We start from the raw sequence: 26983 nt of genomic DNA, 5'->3' as shown, positions 1-26983 counted from the left end.
GCCCGCTCCGCCGGCGGCGGCGACGGGCGGGGGGAGGCGGCCGCGCCCCGGCTGCAGCCCCCCGTGCGGGCGGGCGGCGCTGCGGGCGCCCCGGGAGCGCCCCCGGCGGCCACACCCCGCGGCGGGCCGGGGCCGGCGGAGGGGCGGAGGGAGGGGGCCGGCGCGGGGTGTCTCCGAGCCAGTTCTCGCGGTGCTGGCCAGGCTCAGCCTCCTTCCCCTCCCCGGCGAGCGGTGACTGTGCACGGCGGAGCGGGGAGCGCCGAGCCGGGAGCGGGGGCAGCCCGCGCCGCCCCGCCGAGCCAAGGAGGGAGGCCGCCGAGCAGCGCGCCCGCCCGGCCCGTCCCGGCCGCCCTGCCCCTATGCCCCAGCGGCGCTGAGCCTCCCCGCAGCCCCGAACATGGCCACCACGGCAACGTGCACCCGCTTCACCGACGAGTACCAGCTCTACGAGGAGCTTGGCAAGTACGGAGCCCGCTGCGCGCCCCGCGCCGCGCCCCGCCGCCCAACCCGGCCCCGGGACCCGCCGGAGCTGCCGGGAGCCCCCCGTGCCGGCGCCCCGGCTCTCCCGGGAGCCGGAGGAGGATTAGCCGCCGGGCTGTAATCCCGCTCTCCAACCCCGCGTCCGCCCCGGCGGCATCGCCGCTGGGAGGGAAAGGTGTTTGTGGCCCCCCCTGGCTCGTCCCCGCCGCTGGATGGGGTGTCCCCCGCAGCCTGCCCGGGGCTGCGCGCTCCTGTTGCACCCCGGGACTTCCTCTCTTCCCCCCCTTGCCCTCCTCAGGACCGGGCTGCCGCCTTCTCCTCCCCGAACCGTCCCCCCTGCTACACGTTGGCGTTCCCTTCAACTGTTTGTGGGCTGGGACGCGGCGGTGTCACTGCCGCTCCGCGATGCTTCGGTCCCCACTTCCTCGTCCCTGTGAAAGGACCAGGTGCCGCTGCACCGCGTTGCTCCCTCCCTCCCGCCTTCCCTCCCTCTCTCCGCACTTGTCTCCGCATTGGCAGACCTGCTCTGCACCCTCGGACAAGGGCTCTGCAGGGGGGGGACGGACCTTTTTGCCCCCCGCAAGCAGCGTAGCAAGGGCCAGGGCAGGATTATGGGGCCAGTGCTTTCCTGGGTGCTGCTGCTCACCCCCTCCCTCCCTTCCTGCACCAACTGCTGGGCTCTGCTGCATCTCTTCTCTCCAGCCCAGTGTCCCCGTGTCCCTCCCCACGCTGCTGCAGCTGTGTGTCACCAAGCTCGGGCCCCAGTGCCGCTGCTCACCTTGCTGCTTATTGGTTTGTATGTAGAGGTTGAGGAAGGGGAGAAGAAGGCAGGACTCTGCAGTATCGGGAGGATTCAAGCTATTTTAGGCTCTCTGTAGGGCTAACTGTCTTGTGGGGCCCTTGTGCAGCTTCTGTTCCCTTTTCTTATACTTTAAATATGTATGTTTGTCCATAGACACAGGTTTGTGTGCCTGGTCTGAAGGACTTGGAATTTTCTGCCGGTTCTTTCTTTATTTGTCCTTTTCCCCTTTTCAGATCTTTCCTGTAAAGCCAGTTGTTATTCTTTTCCCACCCCGTTTTGTTGTTTTTTGTTTTTTAAAAGAAGGGACTGCTTTCGAGCGCTCATCTGTGTGGTTGTGTAGATTTTGAGTCCCTATCTTTTCACCTTGGTCTCTGTTGTATTATCTCTTTTTTCCTCACAGATATCCTTCTTCCCTCTCTCTCAGACCTCTTCTCCGAGTGACTCTTTGGAATAGTTGTAGTAATATCAATAGTTCCAGCTTGAGAAAATGTACAAAGCCTCGTAGCTTCCTACTCACTTCATTAATAGGTACATGCTTATCCCCATTTTGCAGGTGGGTAGACAGATGTAAGAGAACTAGTAACTTCTGCAAAGTGTTGCAGCGATTTCGTGACCGAGCTGGTGCTTGGACACGGGACAAATGAGTCCTGGTTGTCTGATGTAACTGCTGGGGGTGATACTGTCTTTGGGAGACGGACTTACCGGCCAGTGTTTGTAGTGTCGTTCTGGGCTGCTTGTTTCCCGTTCATCAATCCCCTCATGTCCTGCTTCTGTGCCCATATGGTCTCCCTCCCCCTGCACAGTGTTGCTGTTCTTACTGCGCTGTCTGTCAGGGGGCTTGAGGGGTCTTCAGGAGGCTTGAGGACCACATAGACTAGTTTTTATTTGCCGATCAGACAGCACACACTGTTCATCAGATTGTTGTGTGTTGTTTCCCTCCTCTGTGTGTCTTCTGCCCTGTCCTTAATCCAGTCTGCTCTGGGGATAGAAATTGCTGCTCTTGTGTTCTCATTTGCAGTTTCATAGCTCCTACCCTCTTTATTTTTCTTCTAGGGGAGCCTTCTCCGTGGTCCGTAGATGCGTAAAGAAAAGTTCATCCCAGGAATATGCTGCAAAAATCATCAACACCAAAAAACTGTCGGCCAGAGGTTAGTGTCTCGATCTACCCTCCTTCCTTTTACTAAGAGAAAAGACTTCCCTGGAGTTGAAGCCCTAGTGAGTTAAAGGAATCTGAAGTTACTTGTCTCCGTCATTTCAGTGTTACAAAGTAATTGTGTTGTGTGGCAAAGAGGAAATTGAAAGGAGGTAGCTCAGGAGGATAGAAAAATTCCTGTATCTGGAAATGGATACCCTGTGAAGTGATGTTGTCTTTTTTCTTTTTGAGATCTTTCTTCTGCAAGCTGAGCTAGAGGTATGTTTATAGAAGATTTATCTGTGTGTGTGTGTACCGATCACTCATAATAAAGAGAAGCGTTGCAGACTGATTTTGCTGAACGTCTTTTCTACCTAAGATATCTGTCTTACCGGAACAGATGTGAATTTTTTTTATTTTTTTTTTTGAAGGATAGATGCTAGATGCCTTGCTCCTTCATGCTGCAGTTAAACGTGGTGTGTTTGGAAACTAAAAAGTTTGCCTTCAAAGGCAGAAGTAGGTTAGGTGGAGAAATCTTGCAAATTTGACTTCTCAACAAATTAGAACGAGTATTTTTTGCTTTTGTCAGTTCTGGAGACTTCCAAAACCCAAACCCAGACTGTAGTCTTCTGAAGCTGTTGGTTTTCTGTTTTCCGGGGATGTCCGTGTGCACGAAGGGTAGTGCACCGTGTAGTATGCAGGGAATGTGGATCTGCTCGTGTGCAGGGAATCCCTTACAGGGATTAAAGTTGCTTTGCGGATGGGGTGGATGAGGAGGAGGATGAGAGAAACCCAACTGCAGTAAAAGATGCTGAAAGCAGTGCAACAAGTTGAGATGCCAGAGGCAACTGTTTCTAGAAGAGGTGAACAAGACAAGATCTAAGTCCTTAGAGGCCTTTCAGATTTGACAAAATTAATGTATTAGGCCCTTAAGTGTCTTGCTAGTTGAATAGATGGCTTAGTAGGGGGGTTGACTGAGAAATGAAAAAAAGAAACAAGGCAGGAGGACGAGGTGGCAAATGATCTTGAATAAATCATTTAGAAATGGAGAATATTTTGCCTAATAACTATAAAAGAGAAAACTAGAATAAGTATTCTCCTTCTTGCTGGAATACGAACTGTGATGGTAAGAGCAGAAGACGGCTTGAAGAATGGCAAAAAATTTCCGTTTACTGTAGTTTACATGGAGAAGTAGTGTCAGAAGTGGAGAGTGCTGTGCTGTGAAGGTTGATTTGTTTGTTTGTTTGTTTACTTATTTACTTATTTATTTCTTTCCCCAGACTTGTGGAAGTAAGCACATGTGGTAATGTTTTGGTATCTGGCCTGAGTGAGGTCGTGTTGGGGATCAACCAGTGGAACCCCAGATTGTTTAAGAGGTGGCTGCAGATCCTGTGAGAATTGGTGTCCCCTCCATGGTCAGGTGACAGTGCCTGCTGATGTAGGTGGGATATCCAATCTCTTGAGTTCAAAATTAGTTCGACTTAATATGGGAGAGGTTTGAAGGGTGGCTTTGCTTTGCTGACAGCCATTAATGCCGTGTTCGTTCCGCAGAGTTCCCCAACCATCCTGTAGTGAGGACTAGAGCTCAGGAGAGCCATTTTCTCAGATGCTGGTGGACACGAGCCTGCTTAGAGAAGGGAGAGGGCAGCTTGATAAACTGATCGCAAATCAGAAACTGTTTTTTTACAAAGGGGGTGGTATTGAAGTTAACTCTAGAGATAAGAAAAACATGGAAAACTGCAGGAGGAATAGAGTCGAAACAGAATTCGGAAACGTATTAGCAGAAGTCCCAAAGTAGCCGAAGAACTGATTGAGTCAGTTTTTAAGTGTTTGGGCACCTAATGAGTTACAGAGGGAGCAATATATAGATTCTAATTGTTTTTCATATTAAGGTGCTGACAGTTTTATGAACCAGCAAGTAGGAAAAGTAAGTATGGGTGAATACAGGCTGTGTTTTGATCTACTACTTACTTACTAGATTTCATACCTTCCTATAAATAAAATACATTGAGGATACTAGCCTGGTCCTCAGCTATGTAACTCGAGGCAGCTGGCAATGATTTACTTACAAAGGTATTGCTTAGGTAGAGGGCAAGTGTGGGGAGAGCCAAGAAAGGAAATGGATGTTTCTGCTAGTACAGAAGAATATCAGAAACAAGGGACTGATCAGGTTTCGTTGAAGTCTTATTTGAGGACTAAGGAATCTGCATTTACAGTGAAAAGTGGATAGTGACTTCAGCTGAATATACAGGTTCCTCAGTTACTCCAGCTGTGTTTGCTGATAGCTCAAGTGGGTAGTACAAAAAGGGACTGAATATTTTGATAGGAACTCAGTGAATTCACCTTGGAATAGGTCTTTAAAGCACCGAAGGAAAAATGCGTGCTATTTAGATGTTGCAGCTGTAAATCAGTGATTAGTGAGATTCGATTCAGCAACCTGAAAATGAAAGTCTCAGGGAAAGGCATTTTAGAAAGCTGTCTCCTACAGGAGGAGAATTACAGCGTTAATTCTGCAGTATCCTGGATATACGTTGCCTGATGCTTCTTTTCCCCAAGCTGGCACGTCTCCCCAGGAAGCCATGTCTCTGCCTGGCAGTACATAGGCACGGGGCTCTCCTGCAGGTTCACCCACCCTCTTGACCTCCCTCCTGCCTTGTTGGTTTTCTTCTCGGCTTGATCACAGCACCAGAATATTCCCTCATGTGGAGACACCCGGCCCCTCTCCACCTTGAGAATAGATACATTTATCATTTTCTACCTTCTCTAGCAGAACTTGAGCCTGTAGAGATACCTGGTGTAGTCTTGCTGCTGCTGAGAAGTATGCGTAGCCCGTTGCTGCTTCACAGAAGCCTGCTGTAGTGCTTCCCATGATTATGTCCAGGGAAGTGGTAACAAAGCCTTGCTCTCCTTCCACGGTACCTCTTGTTACTTTTATTTTTCAAGGCTCTTGATGAAGAAATACTAGATAGCTGACTGGGAAGCGCTGAACAGCTTGCTGTACGTAGCTGAAAAGGAGGAAGAGGAACACTTCAGGGTGAATTGTATGCGTTTAAAGGGTTCTGTATTACTTGACATGTTTATCAAACTGTTTTCTTAAAGCATTAAAGAGCTGAAGAGGCACGGTGATGTTATAGGGCTTCTCTCTGAAAGCAAGGAGAATGAACGTGGTGCTGGTATTGGTGAAGGGCGGTCGTAACAACTTCAGTCAAGTAAGCTTCACCCTTTGTAAACTACAAAGTCAGATGTTGAGGGTCTGTTTCTCTATTGTCTACGATTTTTGGATGCCTGTTCTCTCTCTCTTTTAATAAATCATGTCAATAAGAGCTGGTCTAGATTAAAATTCATATTTCGGCTTTAATGAAGTATTTGCTATTATTCATATTGCGTTGATGCTTAAGCCTGCCCAGTGAAGAGTATGCCAAGAACTTTAATGTTAAACAGGGGCCAAATGCTTGTGGAAAGGGAGGGGAAGCAGACTTCACCTTAGTCAGCGTTCAGCTGACGTACAAGAGCAGTGGTTATTACACATGGGGGAAATACAATGCTTCAGTCATCTGAAATTCCTGTGGGATCGAACGCGCAGGCATTTACCAGAGCTATGAGCAGAGGGACGTAATAACTGTAATTTTTTGGAAGTTGTCTTGTGGGTGTCACCAGAATACTTTTTGAACATGAAAATTCATAGCCGGTAGTGCTTGGTTCCTGGGCAACAGTGAAGTTCAAATAAAGTAAAATCTCTCGCAGCGATCAAAAGGATGAAGAGAGAAGCGGTAGCTTTCGTAGCAGTAGGGAAATATCCAGGATTTGACTCGCCAGCGTATACTTGAAGAGATAGCGCTGCATTGGCAAGAGGCAGGCAGAGCTCTATCCTGTGATCATTTTTAGGATGTTGTTTGTACCAATTACTATATATTGATCCTACCAACACGTGAAGGATTTGGGGCCCTTTTTGGTTTTAAGTGGCAGGGAGAAATCTCTGTGCATTACATCTACATAGGATCATAGAATCATGTTCATTTGCTGCTGAAAATCTGTATCTTTCAACTCTTGCAAGCGACATGATGAAAAAAATGAAAAGCAGCTGTTTTGGAAGTTAGACCACTTCGCTGCTTTCTCCTCAGCGTGGCTTTGCTCTTGCCTTTGAAATAAAGAGGTGGATTCTCTCCCTGCTCTCCATCTTTCCAAATTTGTAAACCAGATCAGAATTTGCAGTTTACCCAGTTATTTTGTTGTTGTTCCTGTAGGAGATTATGTGGATTGTGGGAGGAGCAGGGAATTACTTCTGTGTATCAAATCCCGATAGGAAAAAATCTCTCTCTTTACACTTCCAACTCAGCTTTTTCTTTTTTTTTTTTTTTTTTTTCATACACATCTCTTGTCTCAGCTTTTGGTTCCGTGGTGGTTGCTGATTTGGGCTTTCCAGTATGTTTTGTTGGAGGTGTCAACTGTAGTGTCCCTGCACACTGAAACGTTGAGCTTGAACGCTGCAGCATCACTCCCTAACCTCTGTCTTGATCTGCTCTGCAAACGTTCTCAGCCAGCGTTTGAGTTGGGACTCTCTTGGACTGCTCTTGTGGCTGCCAGGTCTGAAGTCCCTCGTGGGCTACAGCTCACCCGCTTGAAGGAGACGAGAGGCAGGCAGCGATGGTGCACTGCAGCCCGGCAAATCCGCTCAGCGGGAAAGCCAGGAAAGCCCGGCACACACCGGTCACAGATGGCTGAAGCACAAAATCTGAACTCGCGTAGAAGTGTCCTGTAATAGGTGTCCTCTGCGTGTGCCCGTGTCTGTAGGGTTGGGGACAAACGTCCTTTCGTGCGGAGGATGGCAAATCAAGCCGTGTCTGCTCAGCTGTGCTCGCTGAGCTGCTGAATCGGGTCTGGGCATTTGGGGTGGGAGAGGAGCTGGGCCTTAGGCTGGGTGTGAGATGCTTCGCTGCGCCCCAGCTTCTCCTCCTCCTCCTCTTCCTCCCCTCCGCCTGCGAGGAGTCTGAGAGATGCCGTGATTAACGGTTGGACTCGATAGTCTTAAAGGTCTTTTCCAACCGAAACGATTCTGTGATCAGCTGCGGTGATGGCTGGGGATTTTTTTGGGGGGAGGTCCTTGCACACGTGGAGGGATGTATAGAGCGCTGCACCCCCCCGGCCGTACGGGGCATGGGGCCGCGGGAGAGGAAGGAGTCGGCGGGGTGGCCGTAGGGGGGCAGGGGGCTGCGGGGAAGGAAGGGGTCGGCGGGGTGGCCGTAGGGGGGCAGGGGGTTGCGGGGAAGGAAGGGGTCGGTGGGGTGGCCGTAGGGGGGCAGGGGGTTGCGGGGGAGGAAGGGGTTGTGCGGGGCGGGAGCCAGCGGCCGAACCCCGCGCCTTGCAGCGCAGCACACATGCGTGCGGCGGGGGGTGGCGGGGGGGCTGCGCCGCTGATGTCAGAAACTGCAGCCCTCTGCCTCCGCCAGCAGCCTGCCTCCCCCCCTTCCTCCTCCTCCCCGCCTCCGCCTGCAGCCCCGCTGAGGGGAAGAGAGGTTCGGGCAGTGTCTGTCACTAGGGGAAATTTCACTGGAAGAGGTGTTTGGAGAAGGGGATGTGTGTAAAAGGAGAGACCCTGACCTTGGAGGAGAGGCTGGGGCTGGGAGCTTGGGGGGGGGGCCGCCGGGGCTCAGCCTGGCTTTTTCCCTGCCCGCCCCCCCCCCCCCCCCGCCCGATGCGGGCAGGAGCTGGCCCTGGCGTGAGAGCCGGCAGAGATTGGCAGGGTGGCGAGCCATGGAAGCCTTGCTTTTGCTGTGGCTCGTTATGGCCAGAAGCTGGCTTCCTCCCGCGGTGGATGTCGGTGATGGTTGGGGTTACCCCAGGTTGCCTCTCAGTTTACACTGTATATTTTATAAAGGAGCTGGAACAGAGCAGACAGGATTTCAGCTCGTGTCTGTCTTCTCAGTGGTCACATTGAGTATTAAATTTCCAGCATTAACAATGTGTGTGGGGGGGGGGACAGTGGGCACACAGATTGGGCAGGAGTTCCTACTGCCACTGCGTGAGGTTGGAGAAAGGGGCTTGGCGAGAGAGTCGGGTTTCTCATTTTCCCAATATAAACTGGATTTGTGTACGGCAGAGATGTAATTAGACTAACTCCCGCACGTGTCCCGAAGCCCTTGGCTTTAGAGTATTTACTCTGACCAGTGAGCCACAACTGAAATATTTCCAGGTGTCCCTCCAACGAAGGGCAGGATGTTGAGCACACTGTAGATATTTGGGAGCTACTTGAATTTCTTGTAAGAAGGATCCAGTGCAAAAGCTAGGGGGTTTTTTTTGTTGGTTTTGGGGTGTAGCGTGGAAATTTCACTGCCTCCAGATTTAATCCTTTGGACAGTGCCAAAACCATCGCTGCCAGAGGAGGACTCATCTGTGGATCATAAAGAAATTTCTGAAGAGTGCTTCCCTCCTCCCTCACCCCCCAAATGGTGGGTTAACGCCACCGTTTTAATAGAGGACCATGACAATCTTTTTGTCCCTGCCATGCCCTGGAAGTAATTTAGGTTTTTTGGCCCTGCAAATTAGGTGAAGACAAATTTTAAAAGGGAAGCAGGCTAATATAAAAATCTCTCTCCACTGTGCCACCTGTGAGCACCATCTCTCTGCTTCGCAACCCTAACACCCAGGCCATCACCCCCCTTTTCATTAATTCTGGCCTATCACCTGTTTTGGTGTTTCAGGTGTTTCTTGTTCTTTCCTCTGTTCTTGAAACCTCCTGATTTTCACCAAGATAATAGACTTTACCAAAAAAAAATGTTAATTTGCCAGTGTTTGACTATAGAGTGAGCCATTGCTGTTGGCTGGGCTGGGGAAAGAGGGCAATATCGGCTGGCACCAGGATCACCAGTGCAGGAAAGAAGCTTTGAACGTCCTAAAAAGAAACATGAAATATCTCATCTCGTGTGTTTGCCTGTGACAGAAGGGGTGTCAGTGCTGAGAGTGGTCTGGGGAAAGCAGAGCTGCGTTGGTTTACGATGGGCAAATGCATACTTAAAGTTTTGAGGTGCTCACTAGATATTTTTTCGTAGTGTATGGAGGAAACGTCAAGCTCTAACTTAAACAACTGTAGTTCCTGCTGGCCCTTATGACAATAAGCTTAATGCTTCAAAAGGTGGGGTCCTATGAATTAGGCTGACCTTGGGTTCCTTTTTGTACCTGTCTATTCAAGTATCACCATATACTTCTGTTATGGCTCCCCAAGCAGTCTGGTATTGCTGCCTACAAGATTTTTCGAGAACAATAGCAGAATACTTCTGAAGAAAAGGGCTGGTAGTATCTTAGAAATCAGCTTTTTGAACACTGAGGGTAGCTGAAGATCAGTGGGTCATGGATTAAGCTTTCTGGGGAAACTGAGTCTATAGTTGCTAGATTTTGATTTCTCATGGCTTTTCCTACCTGTTGCTCTCCAGCTCCCTTTCTTTCTATTTTAATTTTGAATTTGTTTTGAATATTCATTTGCCTCTTGTGGATCAGTTACTTTAACCAGTAATTGTATTGATCTGTAATGCATTGATTGAAAATATCCATTTAGTAACGCTGCTTTACCCATCTCCTTTCCTCCCAGAGAATATTGCAGAATTCCAGTTGCTCCCACGTGTTAGATGAGCGGACTGGGAAAGATGGCAGTTGGTGCAAGTTGGTAGTTACCGATGAGTCTGAGAATAATTCGGAGATGTAAGGAGAGCTGGTTAATGTTGTATCTTGCCTTTTTATGACGGGGTCAGGAAAGGAGGAGATAGCTGTGGCTTTACTCCTGGTGTCAGGATCCGTCTCGCTCTGCTGCTGGCAGAGTCAGAAGGAGAATTCCCCATCTCTGAGATGTGGGCTGAGTAAATGTGATGACCTTTCGGAGAATGCGTGTGTGCGTATAGACGTGATACTGTACTCTCAGCACTTTCGCGTTATGTTCCTGAGAGCATGAGTTATGTATGTCTCCCAAGCGGTGACCCGCTGTCCTGTCGCTTCAATCCAAAGTTCCCATCTTGAGTTATCCGTCATCCAAGCGCCCTCAGCCCTGGGTTGTCTTGTCTTTCCCGTGGCTGGAGCCTGCTCAGCAGTGACACTGGGACGGGTCCAGGTTAGTGTCCCGGTTCTGAGAAGGGTGGTAGCTAATCTTACCTCTTTGCTAGAAGGCACGGGTGATTTGCCTATTAAACACAAGACCCTTTTTCTCCGGGGCAGCAAAGGTAGTGTTTCTCTTTGCAGTGCTGTTGTTAGTGTGATTTTGTCAGAGTCTCAAAAATTGAGCCGAGAGCTGTCTCGTAGGCATTGTGGGAATGAAGACACGGTTAATTTAAAAGAAAAACAAAACCCATGCAAACGGATCTCTAAGGAAGGAAGGTGCCTGCAAAGATGAGCCTGGGAGTGGGCATAGCTCTTTGTAGGCCTAACGAGCCAAAGGCTAAATGGCAGAAAAGGCAGGGAGCTGTGGCAGAGCTGCTGGGTTATCTCCGGGGGCTGTTGCCATGATGACAGTGGCAAACAGGGACTGAAAAATTTACCAGATGCGTGTGAGCCAAAGGATTAAACTTTCTCATAGGAGGGGAAGAGGAGGAGGGCGGGTGATGATGTATTAACGAAGGACAGCATCCCAGTGAGAAACACCAGGCTCGCTTTCCTACAGCCACTGGGATGGCAGGGGGGAATGCGGACTGGCATTCTTCCTCCAGTCTAAACGCTGGGCAACACTGCTCTGAGAGATTCCCTCTTTGAAGAGGAGGTGAGTGCACCCTCCTTTCGCTGGGTAACTCGGCAGGATTTGCATTGCTTTGACAGATGCAACGTAACAAGTGGGAAAAGATGGCGTCTCTTTATTTTTTTGGCCTTTTTTCCCCGTTCTCTATACCCACAAGTAGCTCTAGTTCTCTGCCTCGTGCTTGGAGCTTTTCCACATCAGAGTTGGTGCAAATAATCAAGTTTCAGTGTTGCCTGTGGGTTTCAGACTGTCGGACGTGAAGCTAACCAGCCTGCACTAGTGTTACCGGTAACGCGAGGCTGTTGTCGTTGAAAATACCTGATGCAAAACCGTGTCAGCACTATCAGGGCTAGCGCTGGTCTGGACCCTGCATACTGCTTTTGCCCCTGCTGGTTTCAGTGCCCCGTAGCTCGAAAGGTGGTACCGCTTGGTTGTTTGCAGTACTTACTGCAAGTTATCATGGTGGCTTTTTGCAGGATGCTTTGGGAAGGACTTATCTGGTCGTGCCCAGCAAACCTCCGAGCAGCAATACACATGCTAGCATAAAATGTTGGTCTGCAGACTTGGTAAGAGAGAATTGTGGTAATTAAAACTAGCTTCTTTCTAGAAGGGCTTCTTCAACTGAAAGCATTTATTTATAAAATGAGACATTAATATCTATGCAAATTAATGGTATAGGTCTTGCCCACTAGCCCAAATCCCAGTGGGCTTTTGATGCCCCTGTGAATACAGACTGAGTGAGAACAAGGATGTTAAGGCTCCAAAGCCAGTTCCTGAAAGCTTGTGAAAAAGATTCCTTCCTTCACTTCCTTTCCCCTTCTAGGCACCTGAGTTAGCTGGTGTAGGCTGCAGCTTGTCTAGTGCAGTAACTCAGGATTTGGATCTGCTTTATCTTCTGCTGTTACTGTGTCGTCTCTGGTAAGTCAGTTGGTGTAGGCTGTGGTAAGCGATAGCCGTGGAGAGAGAGATGTCATTTCTTGATGCTGAAGACAACTCTCCTTTGAAGGATGTTTTCTCAGTCCCAGGGGAGCAGTGAGAAAAGGAGAAGCAGACTGACACAGCCTGAAGGAGGAAAAAAGGAGGGAAAAGAGCTAGAAATCTTTAAACTTAAGTGCAACTTTTTTTTCCTTCCTCCAAGTCCTCTTCTTTTACAGGTGGGACTGAGCATAAGGTAGCTCAAGAAGGTGAGTTTTACCCTGACTTCTTTCTTGAAGGAGATTATTTCCTGAACCTGTTGTTTTGTTCCAAATCTGCCATATGTTCCAGAGGGGTCTGCAGTTGGTGGTCTTGCTTCTCAGTGAGGGGTCTCTATGTCTGTGCAGCAGAATATAGTCAGTGCGTGGTTCCCTGCAGCTCTGGAGATGCATGTGTTGATCCTGCTGCTGTGCTTGCTGCTAGAGACCTGAGGTCATACACCTGACTTGAAATGTGACTTCAGAGGGGACAGGCCAGTGCTTTCTCCGGGACGCACTTACTGGATGCACATTTCAAATAGCTTGGGGGCCCTGGAAGCTTTTGCAGGGAAATCAGCTTGTTAAACCTCTTCTTGTATTGGTCTCCAGTGCCTGCCAGATATACTTAGCATTTTTACTGTAGTGATGCAGCTGCCATTCTGAAAATGTCCATGTATATCTTGGGTTTTTTCTTTGTTTTGTTTTTTTTTTTTCCCCTTCCTAGGCCCTTGTGTCAAAGCATATAACGTTTCATGGGTGATAGGCCAAGAAGTCACCCAGGGTGGCTGGAGGAAAAAATAGATGTGGAGGAAGTAAGTTGTTTTTAGTGCCCCCCGTAACCCACAGGGACTTGCTGGAAGGTTGTTCTTGGAGGCTAATAGGGAGTACAGCCTGGTGATGCCAAGCAGCAGTTCTTTCTCTTGTTTGCCCAAAGAGTTGGTGCACTGTTAAGTTTAATTTTGCCTGCCTCAGGGCGTCTTCATGTAAGCTTTGGGTATCGAATGTCCTCTGTTGAGATTGTGTTGGAGAGATTAGAAGAGTTGAAGTTGCACAGCTTTATTTTATAACTGGTGCCAGTGCAGAGACAAAGTTCGATTGTGACGGATGTGCTTCTTTGGTGCAAGTTAAAGTAGTGATTCATAGCTCTTGTGTTACTTTAAATGTTCCTGAGTTTTTGACTGTAGGATTGAGAAGTGACTTCCAGTTCTGCCCATTTTTGTTTGATTTGTTTGTCATCTGTCTTAGAATCTGCCTGCTCTGCAGATTAAGATGTTGTGTTGCATCTACTGCTTGTTACAAAGTTGCCTGGATTAAAATTTTCAGCGTTGCCTGATCAGAGCAGGGCAATGATCCACAGCCTTCTCCCTCTGTTTGAATTGCTCTTGCACTTAATAAGGATGATGTAGAGGAGTGAAGTGTTGGTCAGCTCGTCCTTTGTGTGGAAGCACTTCTACAGCAGCAGAGGGGGAGTCGAGCTCTCATAACCCACTTGTTTGTCTTCTCCAGGCAGCCAAGTTCAGCACCAGGGGTGTGAAAAAAGAAGAACAAGGTAGTTTGCTTTTTTGATAACCATTATCAAATATTGCTGACAAATCCAGGTGACTCTGGCTGCTGCTTGCAGTTTATGTGGCTGCAGAGCTCGTTACCCAGCTTTAAGGAAGCGCATTATGCCTCGTTAACTCTTTGTGGCTGAGTACACTTAGTTTCTTCAGTAGTCCCCAGGCTGAGCTTAAAAAGCTCTCCCTCCCACCACCTCGCAAATGGTCAAGAAGTTTCTTGGCTTTCCTAGGCCTTTCAGCCTGCTCATCTCCCTGATGAAATATGAAATGAAAACTGCTGAAGTTTTTTCCCATTTGAAAAACATAGCTAGAACTCTTTCCCATCTTGGAAACAAAACTCGGGTCTCACCGGTGCCGTGAGCTTATCTGAAGGGGTGGTGGGAGCCAGCTTGGGAACAAGGGAACACACAGCTCGACTGAGCCAGAGGAATCTGTATTCTTCCTTCTGCATCTCTGAATTCCTGCATCCTGCATTGCAGTGACTTGGCACTGCTGAGACCTGCCTCCCTGCCACACTCTTACCTTGCCCGCTAACCAGCTGTAGGCTGATATTTATTCAGCTGCTTCATCTCAATCCACTGGCACCTGATGTGATCGACTGATGGGGAGAAGAAAAGAGCTGGTGTCCAGAAACGAGCTCACTTGGTGGGATTTCTCTTTGTTGAGCTGTGTGCCCTTCAGGACCCTCTGCACGTAGCGGGATCGAGACACAGTCGCTGGAGTTTTCGGATGGGTGGCAGTGGCTGTGTGTGCGGTGGAGAGGTCGCTGGTATGGCTGGGTCACCCTCGGAGCAGCTCTGTGCCCTGCTGCCTCGCTTACTGCGTGTCCACTTTAAGAGGGTTCATCTGCAATGCAGCTGTTAGCGGGGAAGTTCTGTAAATCAAGAGGGAGCGAGCCGCAAGCGAGCCCGGTGTCTGCAGTTGTGGCTGGGTCCTCCCCACGGCACAGGGAAACTTGTTCAGAAAGACTTTTTGTGGGAGGAGGAGAAGGAGAGAGGGATGGCAGCACAGTGCTGATGCCAGGAGCCCCTCCTTTCTGCCTGTACCTGCTCCTCAGGAGGTGGAAAACGTGTGGAAAGGCACAAGGGGCAGCAGTACTGGAACTGGAAAATCCTGTCATGCTTTTCCCCTCCTTGCTCCTCCGCCACGGAGTCTCCCCAGGTGTTTGCTTAGGGCCGATCCTGTCAGGGTGTCTTTATTGCACACTCCCTTCTCACACAGGATGTCCTGTTACAATTCGGAGCCTGTCAGCATCTGCACGTGACTCAGAAGCTCACAGAAGCCATATGAGTTGCAAGTTTATTACTGTGCCCTCCTCCATCGCATGGGAGCAATGTCAGAGCGACCACTGGCTGGTGCAAGGGGATGCTGCTGGTGACCAGGGGGGATGCTGTGATGCCGGGGAGGAAATCCACAAGTCATGGAGTCAGCTGGAGTGCCAGGGCTGTGCAGGTGGTGTACCTGGCAGGCTGGGGACTGCTGCCGAGGGGCTTGGTATGAAGAGAAGGAGAAGGGGAGACAAGCTGTGGAAGCCCTGATGCAAGCGGGGCAGATGCGCTGTCTGAGGGGGAGCTCTGCGGGGGGTTACAGCCCCTCAAGTGCATCTCAGGGATGCTGGCCAGGGAGTGTGTGGCTTTACATGGCCGAGGAGCAGGCAGCTCACTGTTCTGCTCTTCTCCTGTCCCTCTGCTTCTCCAGTGTGCGGCAGAAGCCCTTTGAAAGACCACCCGGTTATCAGCCATGCCTGCGAGCACTTGTGGGATTGCTTGGTGGCTCCCCTACCACAAGTTTCTGAGGATACTCTGGTGAAGAAAGTCCTTGGTGGCTTCTGCAGTTAAGTAGCTGGGAAGTGTGATGCCTTCCCACAGGGATCCGCAGGGATACCTGGAACTCCAAGGGCCAGAGCTGGAGAGGGCCCCACAGGACCTTCCTTAAAGGTGCCTGTGGCTGGGGAGGGTGCACGCTCGTTCTCACTCTGGTGCTTAGCGGGCAAGGAAGGCTCCCTCCTTCACTGCGTTTAAAAGTGTTTTGGGCAGACTTGGTTCTGGGTTTCTACTTTTTCTTTATTTCCACTTGGGCAAGCATCTATTGACAGTCGTTGGTGACACAGGAGAGATCGATGCATGATTCACCACCTGCTTCTCCTCCTCGGTTTCCTCCCTGCCTCTCCTGTTTGCCTCGGCATTCGTTGTCCCTCTCGTAAAACCCGAATTGTGCTAACCATCTACAAGCGATGTTCCCTCCCCTTTTGCCGGGGGACTGGCTGACTTGTTGTAAGAAGTTATTTTTAGGGTTTGCTTCCTGGGATATTCTACCCGTAGCCAGTTATGGTGATGAAAATGTCACTGAGATGCAGAAAGGACTCCCAACTCATTGCTAGCGTGCCTGGTCTTTCTGTTGTAAGGGTGTTCGTGGGGGACACGAGTCCCTCGCCGCCACATCACCTGCGATTAGGGAGACAGCCACCATGACTGTGCAGCATGACTCCCTCTGAAATGGCCGCTGAGATTCCAGGGTGATAGATTATGTTGGAACTAAATTGGCCCAGGGCGGGGAAAAAAAATGAAAAAGGAAAGACAAAAAAAGAGTGCTTTTATTTGGTTGCACTAAAGTTTTTCAACCCTTTTTCTTTTTCGTAGGTGGGGATGTCAGCGCTGCAGAGCTGTGTGTCGCTGCACAGGGCTGTCCCTAACAGGCAATTTGCTCCTTGTACTGGGTGTATTAGGTTGCACTGGGTGGCTGCCAAGTGCCTGGTCTAGACTAGAGGAGAAGGTGTGTGCTTATTCTTTTTAAACACCTCTCCCGCCCCAGATCTGCAGCTTGCAACGCCTGAAAAAGTTGATCTTTATGGCAGGTATAGCTGGCGAAGCACGAATGCGATACGGGCAAATTACAGCTGAATGAGGCCACGGGCTGACAATACGCAGTCTCTGGTGCCATGTTGGCTTAAGGGGCACCTCCCTCTTTCTCTGGAGATGTCTGTTCCCTTCTCTGTATCACAGCAGGTCTCTTCCCTTTTCTGTCTCATCCCTTGGATCAGGAAACCAAGCTCAGAAGAGTCCTTCAGTAAGGAATTTTTGAAGCCACAGAATCACAGAATGATGTGGAGTTGGAAGGGACCTCTGGAGATTGTGTAGTCCAATCCCCCTGCCAGAGCAGGTCCACCTAGAGCATGTTGCACGGGAATGTGTCCAGGCAGGTTTTGAATGTCTCCAGAGATGGAGACTCCACCACCTCTCTGGGCAAAGTGGTGGGGATGGGAAGGCATTTGGTTTCCAGATAGGTTTCTCGCAGCAGCCGTGGAAGGGGTGGCTTGGGTGTAGCTCTGGGAACCAGGATATCCTGCAGTTGGGACTGAGAAAAGTGCCTGTGGAGTGATGTGTGGGTGCACCAGACTGGTGGTGTGGAGTTAGCTCTTGTGTGCCTCCTAGTTGCGTGGGGAGCAGAGACCCCTCAGTGACTTTGGATCCAGTTAGCGGGGAATATTAAGTTGGTTTTTGGGCCTGATGCCGTTGGGACTGGTGCAGGGGTGGTGGCAGCAGTCTTGAGTAGGTGGCCGCTGTGCCTGGGCAACGCGGGGCCTTGCCAGCTGCCCAAAGGGGAGCCTGGTCACAAAAAGATTGGGAGACACTCCTCCCTGGCTGGATAGCGTCTTCAAAGTTATCAGCTCTTGGAGTTTTGTGTGTGTTTTTTAAGTAGTCCTTACATTTAAAGTTGCTTTAGTGAGTGGTAATTTTTCCTCTTAAAATGTCTTCTCGCTGTCTCACTTCTGTATAATACCTAAAGGTACCTGAGCGCTTTGCATACGCAGGGTCAAGTGTTTGGACTCTTCAGGATCTGGAGGCCACCACGTTGTCTCTTTCCCTCTCACATCTTGTTCCTAATTGCTGCCTGGACATACTGATACATGGTGCCTTTTGCCCTTTTGAATTGAAGTGTTTTGGTGGCTCTGCCATAGGTGATAACCCGGTGTGGCACAAATGTGCATTTGAAGTCTTCTCTCACTGAAGTTTCTTGGTATCCTGCTCTGTATTTACAGCTTGCTCTGGTTAATTTAAAGTTATCCTAGTATCGCTAGGGGAACTTAGTCTTAAAATAGATGGTTTGGCCTTTTTTTTTTATTTTTAATTATTCTAATCCTCTGAGACTTGCTGTGTCGTCTTGTCAGAAGAGCGTATTTCAGCAGAGGTATTATCTCTTTTGGAGAGGAGTCATTCAGCACATGGGTGCAGAGCCATTCAGCTGTGCCCTTAAGAAGATTTTCCATTTAGTTTACTCCTCTGGTTCATGTCCCTCAAATACCAAATCAAGGCAGCATTTCCATCATCCTTCCCTCTCTCAACTGGTTGGAATAGCTAAAAAATTAACCGATGAATAGAGGCTTGCTGTTGTTGGACATGGGGCCCCCAATGTGACTTGTGCAGTGAAGAATGGTGTTCTGCTGAATACCAGTATTAGAAACAGGCAGAAAGCCTGTGCTTTTGTTTCCCTCCCAAGCTTCCATCGTTTGGGTTCAAACATAGATTTCCTTGGTTCATTCAAAAGAAATCCAACTGTTTGATGACCAGTGGCTGCATTATCATATAGCGTTGTATTCAATGGCCACACCATACAGATGTGTTGTTGGAAATCTGGGTGCTGGATGCAGTAGGTCTGCAAGGCTTGGCCAGAGCTGACAGTGATGGACTTGTCTTGTTTTCCAGGAGCTTGATTCCGCCCATGCCACCCTGGTCCTCCCAAAATTTGTTTCTCCTACCTGAAAGAAAGTCCTCCTGCTGCACTGTGCTCCTCTGTGCCACTAGGAAAGAGTACAGCTTTTTTTGCAGCTTTTTTTTTTTTTAGCCACGTACCCCAGTACCCCAAGTCTTGCTTCGTGGTTCCCCCCATCAACTACATAATGCATCAATAGCTTTCATTAAGCGTCCTGTATCCTCCCAGTACCGCTACTGGGCAGGGAAGTATTAGCCCTGTTTTACACTTGAATATACTGACAGAGATGCAAATTTTAAAGTGCTTTCCAGAACACTTGGCAATAAGCCATGACGAGTTAGGAAAGGAGTCCAAGTCATATTCTTTGCTATTACAGTGATAAGAAGAGTGTAGGTAGAAAAAAAGACTGTGAGCATTTGGCAGGAAAATAACGTGGGCTAAAGCATGTAGTATTAAGAGGAGTTGTAGTCTAGTTTGCTGGTTATAGGAATAAGATTTTTGGTGTTTTCCTTGTACTACTTTTCCCTCTGATTTACTTACTGTTTACGGAATACAGCTCTGAAATACATTATGTCGGGCATACCAAGTTGGCATCTGCCTTTGGACTTTACCTTTCTGTTATTTTTCCGAGTGATAAGAGACAGTTTGAAAACTAGAGGTAATTGCTGTCGATAGAGAAGGCTCCTATACAGATGACAATAAACAGCATGTGATTCTTTGTGTGTGTTTGTGAAGACTAATAAGAAAAGGTAAAGGAGGCCACTTAGATATAAAATTGTTTTCTTGATCAGTCGTAACTATAGGAATAGGGACGGTAACATTTGCAGTTCTGAAGTGGGTAAAAGTAAGGTGGCAAAAATGAAAACTTAAATCTCTAGGATCACCTAGAAATAAGAAAATAAGAGCAATCTTCTGACAAGAATTCAGGTAAATTCTAAAATTGGCTGCATTTCAGGATCTGAGTAAGTAATTGAGTCAGTTGTGAAAATTAAGATTACGGGACGCTGTCAGGAAACCGTTCCTGCTCCCTGCTCGCTGTGTTTCTTTGGGTAACTAATCAGTCTGTTTGTGCAAAGGTTTCCTACCTCCTGGAGAATTTGTAAACATTCGCGTTAATGTATGGTTAAGGCGTTTGAAGCCTTTCCAAAGGAAACAGCTGTACATGCACAAGGTATATACTGCTGCAAGCTCTCTTGATCATACGATAATGTCACACTAATATGAAGTCTTCAAGAGCAGAACATCCTTTGCCACCCAGGGAGGTATAAAATCTTGGATGCGTTTAAGAAGATTACTGTTCGCTCGTCAGAGGGAATAATGAGAAGTTATGGGACAGACCTGAAGACCTGGCATTAACTGAAAGCTGGTTCAGGGGAGGGGATGAAAAATGGGAGGGAATGACCAGAAAGCTGTTCTACACTTACTTAATCGCAGGGATGCTGGGGATACTGCTCTCATTTCAAATAGCGTGATTCAGGTTCTGTTTAGAAGGCAGTTAGAAACCGTGCTCTGGAGGTGTTGGAAGGAGTATCCATATGAGGGGGGGGGGAGGAGGGGGAAAGGGAAATACTAGGGAGAGGAGAATGTGATTAAGGTTAATTAAAGTGTGCTGTGAAAACTAGTTAGATGTTCTGGTGTGCCCTTTCTGTAATAAGAGACAAATGTGGTTATGCAACGAATTGAAAATTTATCTTTTCAATAATTCATTTCAAACTTGCTGCCTTGAGACAAATATCATAGATTGGAAAAAAGGATGAGAAACTTTTGTGTAATTAAAGTTGGCATATTTGGAGAGGATTTTTTTTTTTAAAGTAAAGGGCTTACAGACTTACTTCTTCAGGTTATTTGTGTTTGGCACTGGGAGATTAATCCCTTCTCCTCTTTGTGCAACATGACTGGGGCAGTCCTGAAACATAGATCCTTGTCTTTTTTTTTTTCTTTTCTTTTTTTATTGACAATTGCTTTCTCCATAACTTCAGAGAAGAACACAAGCTTCCCTTGGGAGATACGCTCTTCCCTAGCACCGCAGCAGGAGTGTGGAAGATGAGAGAAGGGGTGGAGGTTTCACTCCAGCATTGGGACTGATCCATCCTATAGCAAAACCAAAAACCACCAAAACCACCAACAAAGGATGTCCAGCTGTTATCTTCTTTCAATCTGTCTTCTGCCATTTGGCTGTCCTAGTGTTCCAGCATGCTGAAAGTTGAATTGTTGCTACTCTACCTGAATTAGCAGGTTTCAGCCACCATTGATTATGGAATGTGAGACAAAATGAATTAGTGGTCTGGCAGTGAGTGTATATTAAGTTTAGGAGCTGACGGTACTGCCCATCGTGGCTTGACTTGCTCCGCGTTTGGAAATTGAGTTTGTCTTTGTTTGCACTTGAGCTTCGTTTTCTTGGTGTGTAGTCCGTTGGAATAATGTGTAACGCTGCTGAGGACTAACGCTGGCACACAGACCTGTGCCAGCACTATTGCACAGGGCTTTTTGGCCTTCAGGTTGCAAAGAATTTTTCTGCTAGTTTGTTGGGGCCTTTTTTTGGTGGAGAGCAGGGGAGAAGACAGCAAAGAGAGCCTCAAGAACCAGTAGTGTAGCATCCCATTGTGCTGGTTTTAGAAGTTCTGCGTAGTGCAGGTATGTAAAAAAAAAACATTTAGGAAGCATTTTTTTCCTGTTTTTCCCCTCCTATGAAAAGGAACGTTAATACTGTGAAGGAGGATGCGACACGGAGTTCTCCCAGGCTCAGTCCTGTGAACTGCCTGGATGTGGCACGTGGTTGGAAATAACTTTTTACACTGGAGCTATAAACATTGTTCTGCTTCTCTGTGTGGATGATACGCTGGTTGCCTCCAAACAAACAGGGTGTCTGTTCATGACTAGGAATTCCGGTTGATTTAAGCAATATTCGAATCGAAAGCGTGAAGAGTATGATGACAGGACTCCTCCGTGGAAAATGATATTATACGTTATTAGCCGATTCAATGCACAAGTTGTAGGGATATCAACTGTATTACTAACTGAAAGCCCTGGTGATTCTGCGGGTTTTGTGGAGCACTGAGACACTGCAACAAATTGGGTAGGTGCTTCTCTGACTCTTGAAAGTAGGTTTTAACTATTGCCTGGGCTGACTCTTCTAGCAAGAAGCATGCCAGCTTCCCCTGTGCTCAGTGGCTTCATAAAAGTGAAATTCTTGTACAGCCTTCTCTTTTAGGCTTCCAAGAACACACACTTTCAGCTGAAGTGAGAGTTCACCATCCAGACTCTGGCTGTTTGAGGGGAAAAAAAACCAAACAAACTTGTTCCTATAAGTTGCTTATGTGCCTGAAATTTAAGGATGTGGTTGTGTATCTTTATAAATCCACAATGTGATCACCAACCCAAAAAAGCTCTGAAAGTTTTTCTTAAGCAAAAAAGAGGAGGTGTTTTGGTTTTTTTCCAGTTGCTGTGTTTTAAAATGAACTGTTGTTCATTTTTAAGTCATGAGGTATACTTTAATTGCAAACTGGAGAACTTTAAAGGCATTCTTCTCTTAACTGTCAATTCATTTGGAATAACTGTGAAACCAAATGAAGGGCAAATAGTACTTGGTTTTGAATTATCGGTGTTTATGGAAAGGCAAACTGTTTCCTTCCCCCCTGCCCTTGCCACAATAAGGGCATTGCTTTTGTGCAATGTAGACTGCATTTAGTAATGGTCTTGTGCTTAAGAGCTTCTAGTTAATGAGAGCTATTAACAATAATGAAAAATGGCATCCTTAAAGTGCAGACCTAGTCAGAAAAATGATTCTCCAAGAATGACTGGATGGCTGCGTACTCTTTCTTGGCTTATTTAATTTACGGGGTGGGGGAGGAGCACAGTCTTGGCTCTGAAACTAATTATTCTCCTACAAATGTGCCCATGATCTGCAGTTCCCGCTGGGGATTTGCAGGGCTGGGGCTTCTAGTGCTAAAGAGCTTCCCAGACTGAGACTGGCATAGGCTTGGCTTTGCTTTCCCAAGCCTCAGCGGGAGTAGCCGTAGTAAAACCCAGCTTTTTGTCTGCTGGAATGAACACATCTGAGTCAGCAACACAAAGCAGTTGCATGGAGTAGGAAAGCGATGTTTTTATATAATTATTAATCTGGCTATGTTTGTGTTTTAGCGCGTTGCCACCTCCGCATCATGTGCTGTTTTAGTTGGGAAGGGTATGCGTTGCTTTTCGATGCGTGAATAATTCTGCTTAAGGAAAGGGGAGGATTGGCAACGACTAGATTGGATTTGAAATACAATAAAAACCCCACGTTCCTGCTTAGGAGCTGACATGAGAAGACTGCACGGATGATGTCTCTTCATCTGAATAAATAGTAAGGCATTACAGGGAAAGTCTAGAGAAGTGGAAGCTCCTTTAATCTCTGCCTTAGTGTCCTCCCACTCGGTACTGTACCCACACGTCACAGAATCACAGAATGATATAGGACAGCCTGTCATGCCACTCTGCAGGCTTGGAATAGCTTCCCCTAATAAGGGACCAGCTTGTCCATCCTCACTGAGGAGGATTTCTCTGGTTGTTCTCTTACTCATCTGTTTGTGCTAAGTTCTTAAGAATTATGACTTTCTGTGGCTATAGATGCTCTGTGTTTTGGGAGAACTTCCATGCTGTGGGACAAAATGGTCAGCTTTTAGGCCAGGGGAGATTTTCACATAAAGGGGATGTTTCTTCTCCCATTTTGGGGACGGGATTGATTGCTGGAGACAGGCTTGATTTCTTGGTTTTATACCTTGGCTGACAACTTGGGCTAATGGTACCGTACCCTTTAGGGTATTAATTGGACTTCATCTTCCAATAAGGCATCCTCCTATTAAGCAGGATCACGTGCTTGAATCTTAGCGGTCCTAGATGGATAGCTAGTGGCTAGCTCGGTGGCGATTCCTCTGTCTCTCCTTCTGATGCTAAGCAGAAGGGTGTCAGTTTGCTCTCAAAGGAGCCGTTTCTGTGCTGTAACGAAAGCATTTCAGACCACCTTGCCCTTGTCTCTAGCAGTTGCATCTTCCATGAGGAAGCAGAGGGGCTTTGGGAGGTTCATGTCATTTTTCAGGATATGTTACGTACTCGTACATCTGCCCTTTGCAGAAGAGGAGGGTTGGAGTGTTTGCCACTGAGAACTCAAATCCTACCACAGGGACCATTGAGCCACCTGTAGGAGAGACTCAACGGCTTGAAAAGAAAACAGACTTATTGCTGAAGCTGTTTACCTGTGGAAATCAGAAACTGGTGGATGCCTGGGGCGTGCAGGAGCTTTGGCTAGCAGCCTCGGTTAAAACGGAGCCGAGAAGGATGCTGCGTGGCGAGCTGCTGCGTCCCCGGTGGAGTTGTGAGCTTGTTGAAGAGGAAGCGTGGTGGAGGAAGTGGCTGGCAGCGTGACGGGGAGCAGACCACTAATGGGGCTGTCCAGAGCCCTGCTGGGTAGGTGAGGGGAGAATTAGCTCTTGGTACAAAACATTTTATGGCCTGACGGCCAAAACCACTCAACAGTGCCAGGTTTGCGTGCGTGCGGTTTGGCCAGATCTTCTTTCCCAGGTCTTGCTCTCCTGCTGTATGTTGCCACAAGGCCAAGATTTGTGAGTTTGACCCAGAATTGCAAGGATATGCCTGCTCTCTGTTGTCTTAGGCTGCTGTCTTTGAAAAGATTGGGATTTCTTCACTGAAAAATCAAAACTGGGAAGATTCCTCTAGGCTTTAACATGTTCTAATATTCTGTTAACAAAGGGAGGGGAAAAAGCAATTGTGAAGCTGAGCACCATGATGTGAGCTTGTGCCAAAACTTGGACCTTGTAATTGCCACCTGCTCTCCTTAGCTTGTGTGTTTCAGAGATGGAAGCACTGAGCACCCATGCTTCTGCTGGGCATAATTTATCTTAGCGTACCCAGTATTGCTGAAAATCAAATTTTTGTGTATTCCTTGGAATCAGGTTTAACCACGTGTTCTGTAATCCCATCTATGATGTGGTGTCACTACCGATTTCTGTAGACAGTAGTAATTCTGCTATTTTTTAAACTTCCAGGTATTTTGTAAAATACTTTTTTTTTGAACAGAACTTAATTATTACCTTTTTGTATTATTATTTTAAATGCGTTATGCCTATTGGGTCTAGATAGATGTTTTTCCTCTATCTCTTCATTGGCACGGTCCTTCAGTTCTGCAGCCCAGAGTTTTATTGCTCACACTACTGGATTAACTGTTGGCTGGTAGAGCAGGAAAGCTTTTACATCTATGAATCCTTCACTAAGAGATAATGTCTTGTGCGGTAGCTGCCGCTTCATCTCCTTCTCCTCTCTTCCTATGGCTTTTGAAAAGCGTACAGAAGGGCATGGGGAAGACAAGACCCAGTGTCCCAGTTTGAAGTAAAACTGAACCAATTTTCTGTTCTGTAACTTTACATCCAAGCTAGGCCTCCTCTAACTCTCTGAAATTAACGGCATATTGTGGAGAAAACCGCTCGTTCTCAGAATGATAAGACCTGTGTTTGTGCTCCATGCCAAGGAATGGTGTGCAGGGAGGCCCTTGCTTATACTTATTGCTATAACAACCAAGGGCAGCCCGTTTCGTTATTTGCCCCCTTAGAGGGTCGGAAATGGAAAAAACGTAGAGGGGTCACATCGGTGGGGAGGAGTGGACAGGAGAGGTGACCCAAACCTGACCAACTGGGGTATTCCATCCCATCTGCCCCATGCTCAGTATAAAAGCTGAGGGATCAAAGGGTCAGCCCCTTCCTGGGATGGCCGACGTCCAGAGAGGACTCTGTTCATCTGCCTTTGATCCCGATCCGTGTGTTCATGACTCCAGAGCTGGAACCCAGTTCCCATTCGTCGCTGAGTCCGGTCTGGGACTTCCCCAGTGCCTGCCGGTGACGTGACTGTCATCCTGGGAGCTTGATACGGTTTTGTATATATTGTATCTATTTCATTATTTTCTTCTTTATTTTTATTTTAATATTAATTCTTCATTAAAGTAGTCTAGTTCATTCTAAACTTCTGAATCTCCCTATCTCTTCCTCCTCCTCTCTCCTCTTTTGAGGGGGGGAGAAAGGGGGGAAGGGCCATCTGTCGGTCTGGTTTTGGTAAATTAGGCCGAAACCATGACACACAGTTTGTCATAACCTGCCATCTCTTTCAAGATGTCGGGAACATCTTTTGACTAGAGTGGGTCAGTATAAATGTCTGGGTGCCACTTCAAGGTGCATTTCAAGTTTGGATATCAGAGCTTAGTGCGTCAGCGGCTGGTGTTGAAGAGGAGGTGCCATTTGTAGGACAAAGAAGCGCTCTTTATTAGAAGTGCCTATAGCAAATGGGGATCTCTGAGGCAATATTGCCCTTTTCCTTTAAAAGAGAGTAAAAGATGATGAGCTATCTGTTGTCTGATCTTGCTCTCGTAGCTTATGTGATGATAAGCAAGTCATTGCATTCTGGTGTTTGTTCAGTTTTGGCATTAAATTCAGACAGAAAACCCCTCTTCTTCCCGCCCACGCCCCCTTTTTGTCTCCATAGGAGTAGGTGGAGACTAATCAAAGCAAATCTGCTTGTTGGGCAGGCAGCACCTGTGGAAAAGCAGAGTTTCAGATTGGGCCTCAACCTTTTAAAATGCAGACTAATTTCAGTCTCAGATTGTGTTTCTGCAAAATGGTGTATTCTTCTTTTATTGTTGGTGCTATTAGGCCACATTAATTGCTGTTTAAAGCACTGAAAATCCAGTACTAGAAGGTGTCATAGGAAATATTGGGTGTTCTTTTTGCAGTCAGTACGAACAATCTGGATCTGTCTTTTATTTGAAGGGCATTTCAAATTGTTCTTGGTGCTTAGTCATGACCTGTCTATATGTTAACGTGCATTTTCTGTTTGATAAATGGAGACTTTAACAATTTATGTGCTGAGCGGAAGGACCTTTCCTATAACGTACATGTGAAATATTTGCTAATAAGCTGTCATGTTTTGGGTCACTCTAGTCTCTACTGAAGTAGATGATTAGAGATGGTCTAATGATGCCCTCAGAGCTTTACTAAGCAGAACCTTATGAACTAAACCAGGAGCAAATATTTTAGCTTTGTAATAAGATTTCATATGCTGAAGGATCTCAAAGTACATCCCAAGCTGACTGTGCTGATGGGACCACTGAATGGCAGTCAGGGGCTGGGGAACCACAGAACAAGGCTGTATCTCAAATTGGAGCTGAACCTGAGTGATCCTATTGAGTAAATCAGATGTGAAGAAGACAGGTAACATGTTGGTAATATGCTTCAGCATAAAATCAGTAGAAATAATAAAGCTGTCTTTTGCGGGGGGGGTGATTATTGCTCCTTTAAGAGTGTGAGGAACAAAGAGAAGCAGCCAGGTTTAACTTGTGCTGATGAACACAGGAAGATGCAAAATAAATATCTGTGGCCTATACTGTATTTCTGCCCGAATGTGACTCATTGTTTCTCTTGTCCAAATTATATTCCTGGGAGCATCTGATGACCACAGAGCTACAAACTGATTTTGCCCAGTGGTTAGGACTCAAGGATGCATCTTGGTATCATGAAGGCAATCAGAAGTCCCTAAGGACAGACTCTTGTCAGAATAGCTGCCTTGGAGAGGGCAAAATGTGCTTAAACTTTGCAG

General features: G+C 47.5%; 1 protein-coding gene across 2 annotated transcripts in view; it reads left to right on the top strand.

Moving 5' to 3' along the window:
- The first annotated feature begins 267 nt into the window (after positions 1–267).
- Positions 268–26983, top strand: part of CAMK2G (calcium/calmodulin dependent protein kinase II gamma) — a 121528-nt gene continuing 94812 nt past the window's right edge. Inside the window, exons 1-2 of one of the 2 annotated variants that reach the window (XM_074155143.1) lie at positions 268–462; positions 2336–2430. In XM_074155143.1, the coding sequence (XP_074011244.1) occupies positions 398–462; positions 2336–2430 (160 nt within the window). In that variant the 5' untranslated portion in view covers positions 268–397. The remainder of the gene's footprint in view (positions 463–2335; positions 2431–26983) is intronic. The other variant, XM_074155144.1, reaches the window with a different exon arrangement.

This window comes from Numenius arquata, chromosome 10 (assembly GCF_964106895.1).
Source record: "Numenius arquata chromosome 10, bNumArq3.hap1.1, whole genome shotgun sequence".
NCBI lineage: Eukaryota > Metazoa > Chordata > Aves > Charadriiformes > Scolopacidae > Numenius > Numenius arquata.
Note: the sequence above shows the minus strand (reverse complement) of the source record. Positions and strands in the feature narration are given on the sequence as shown.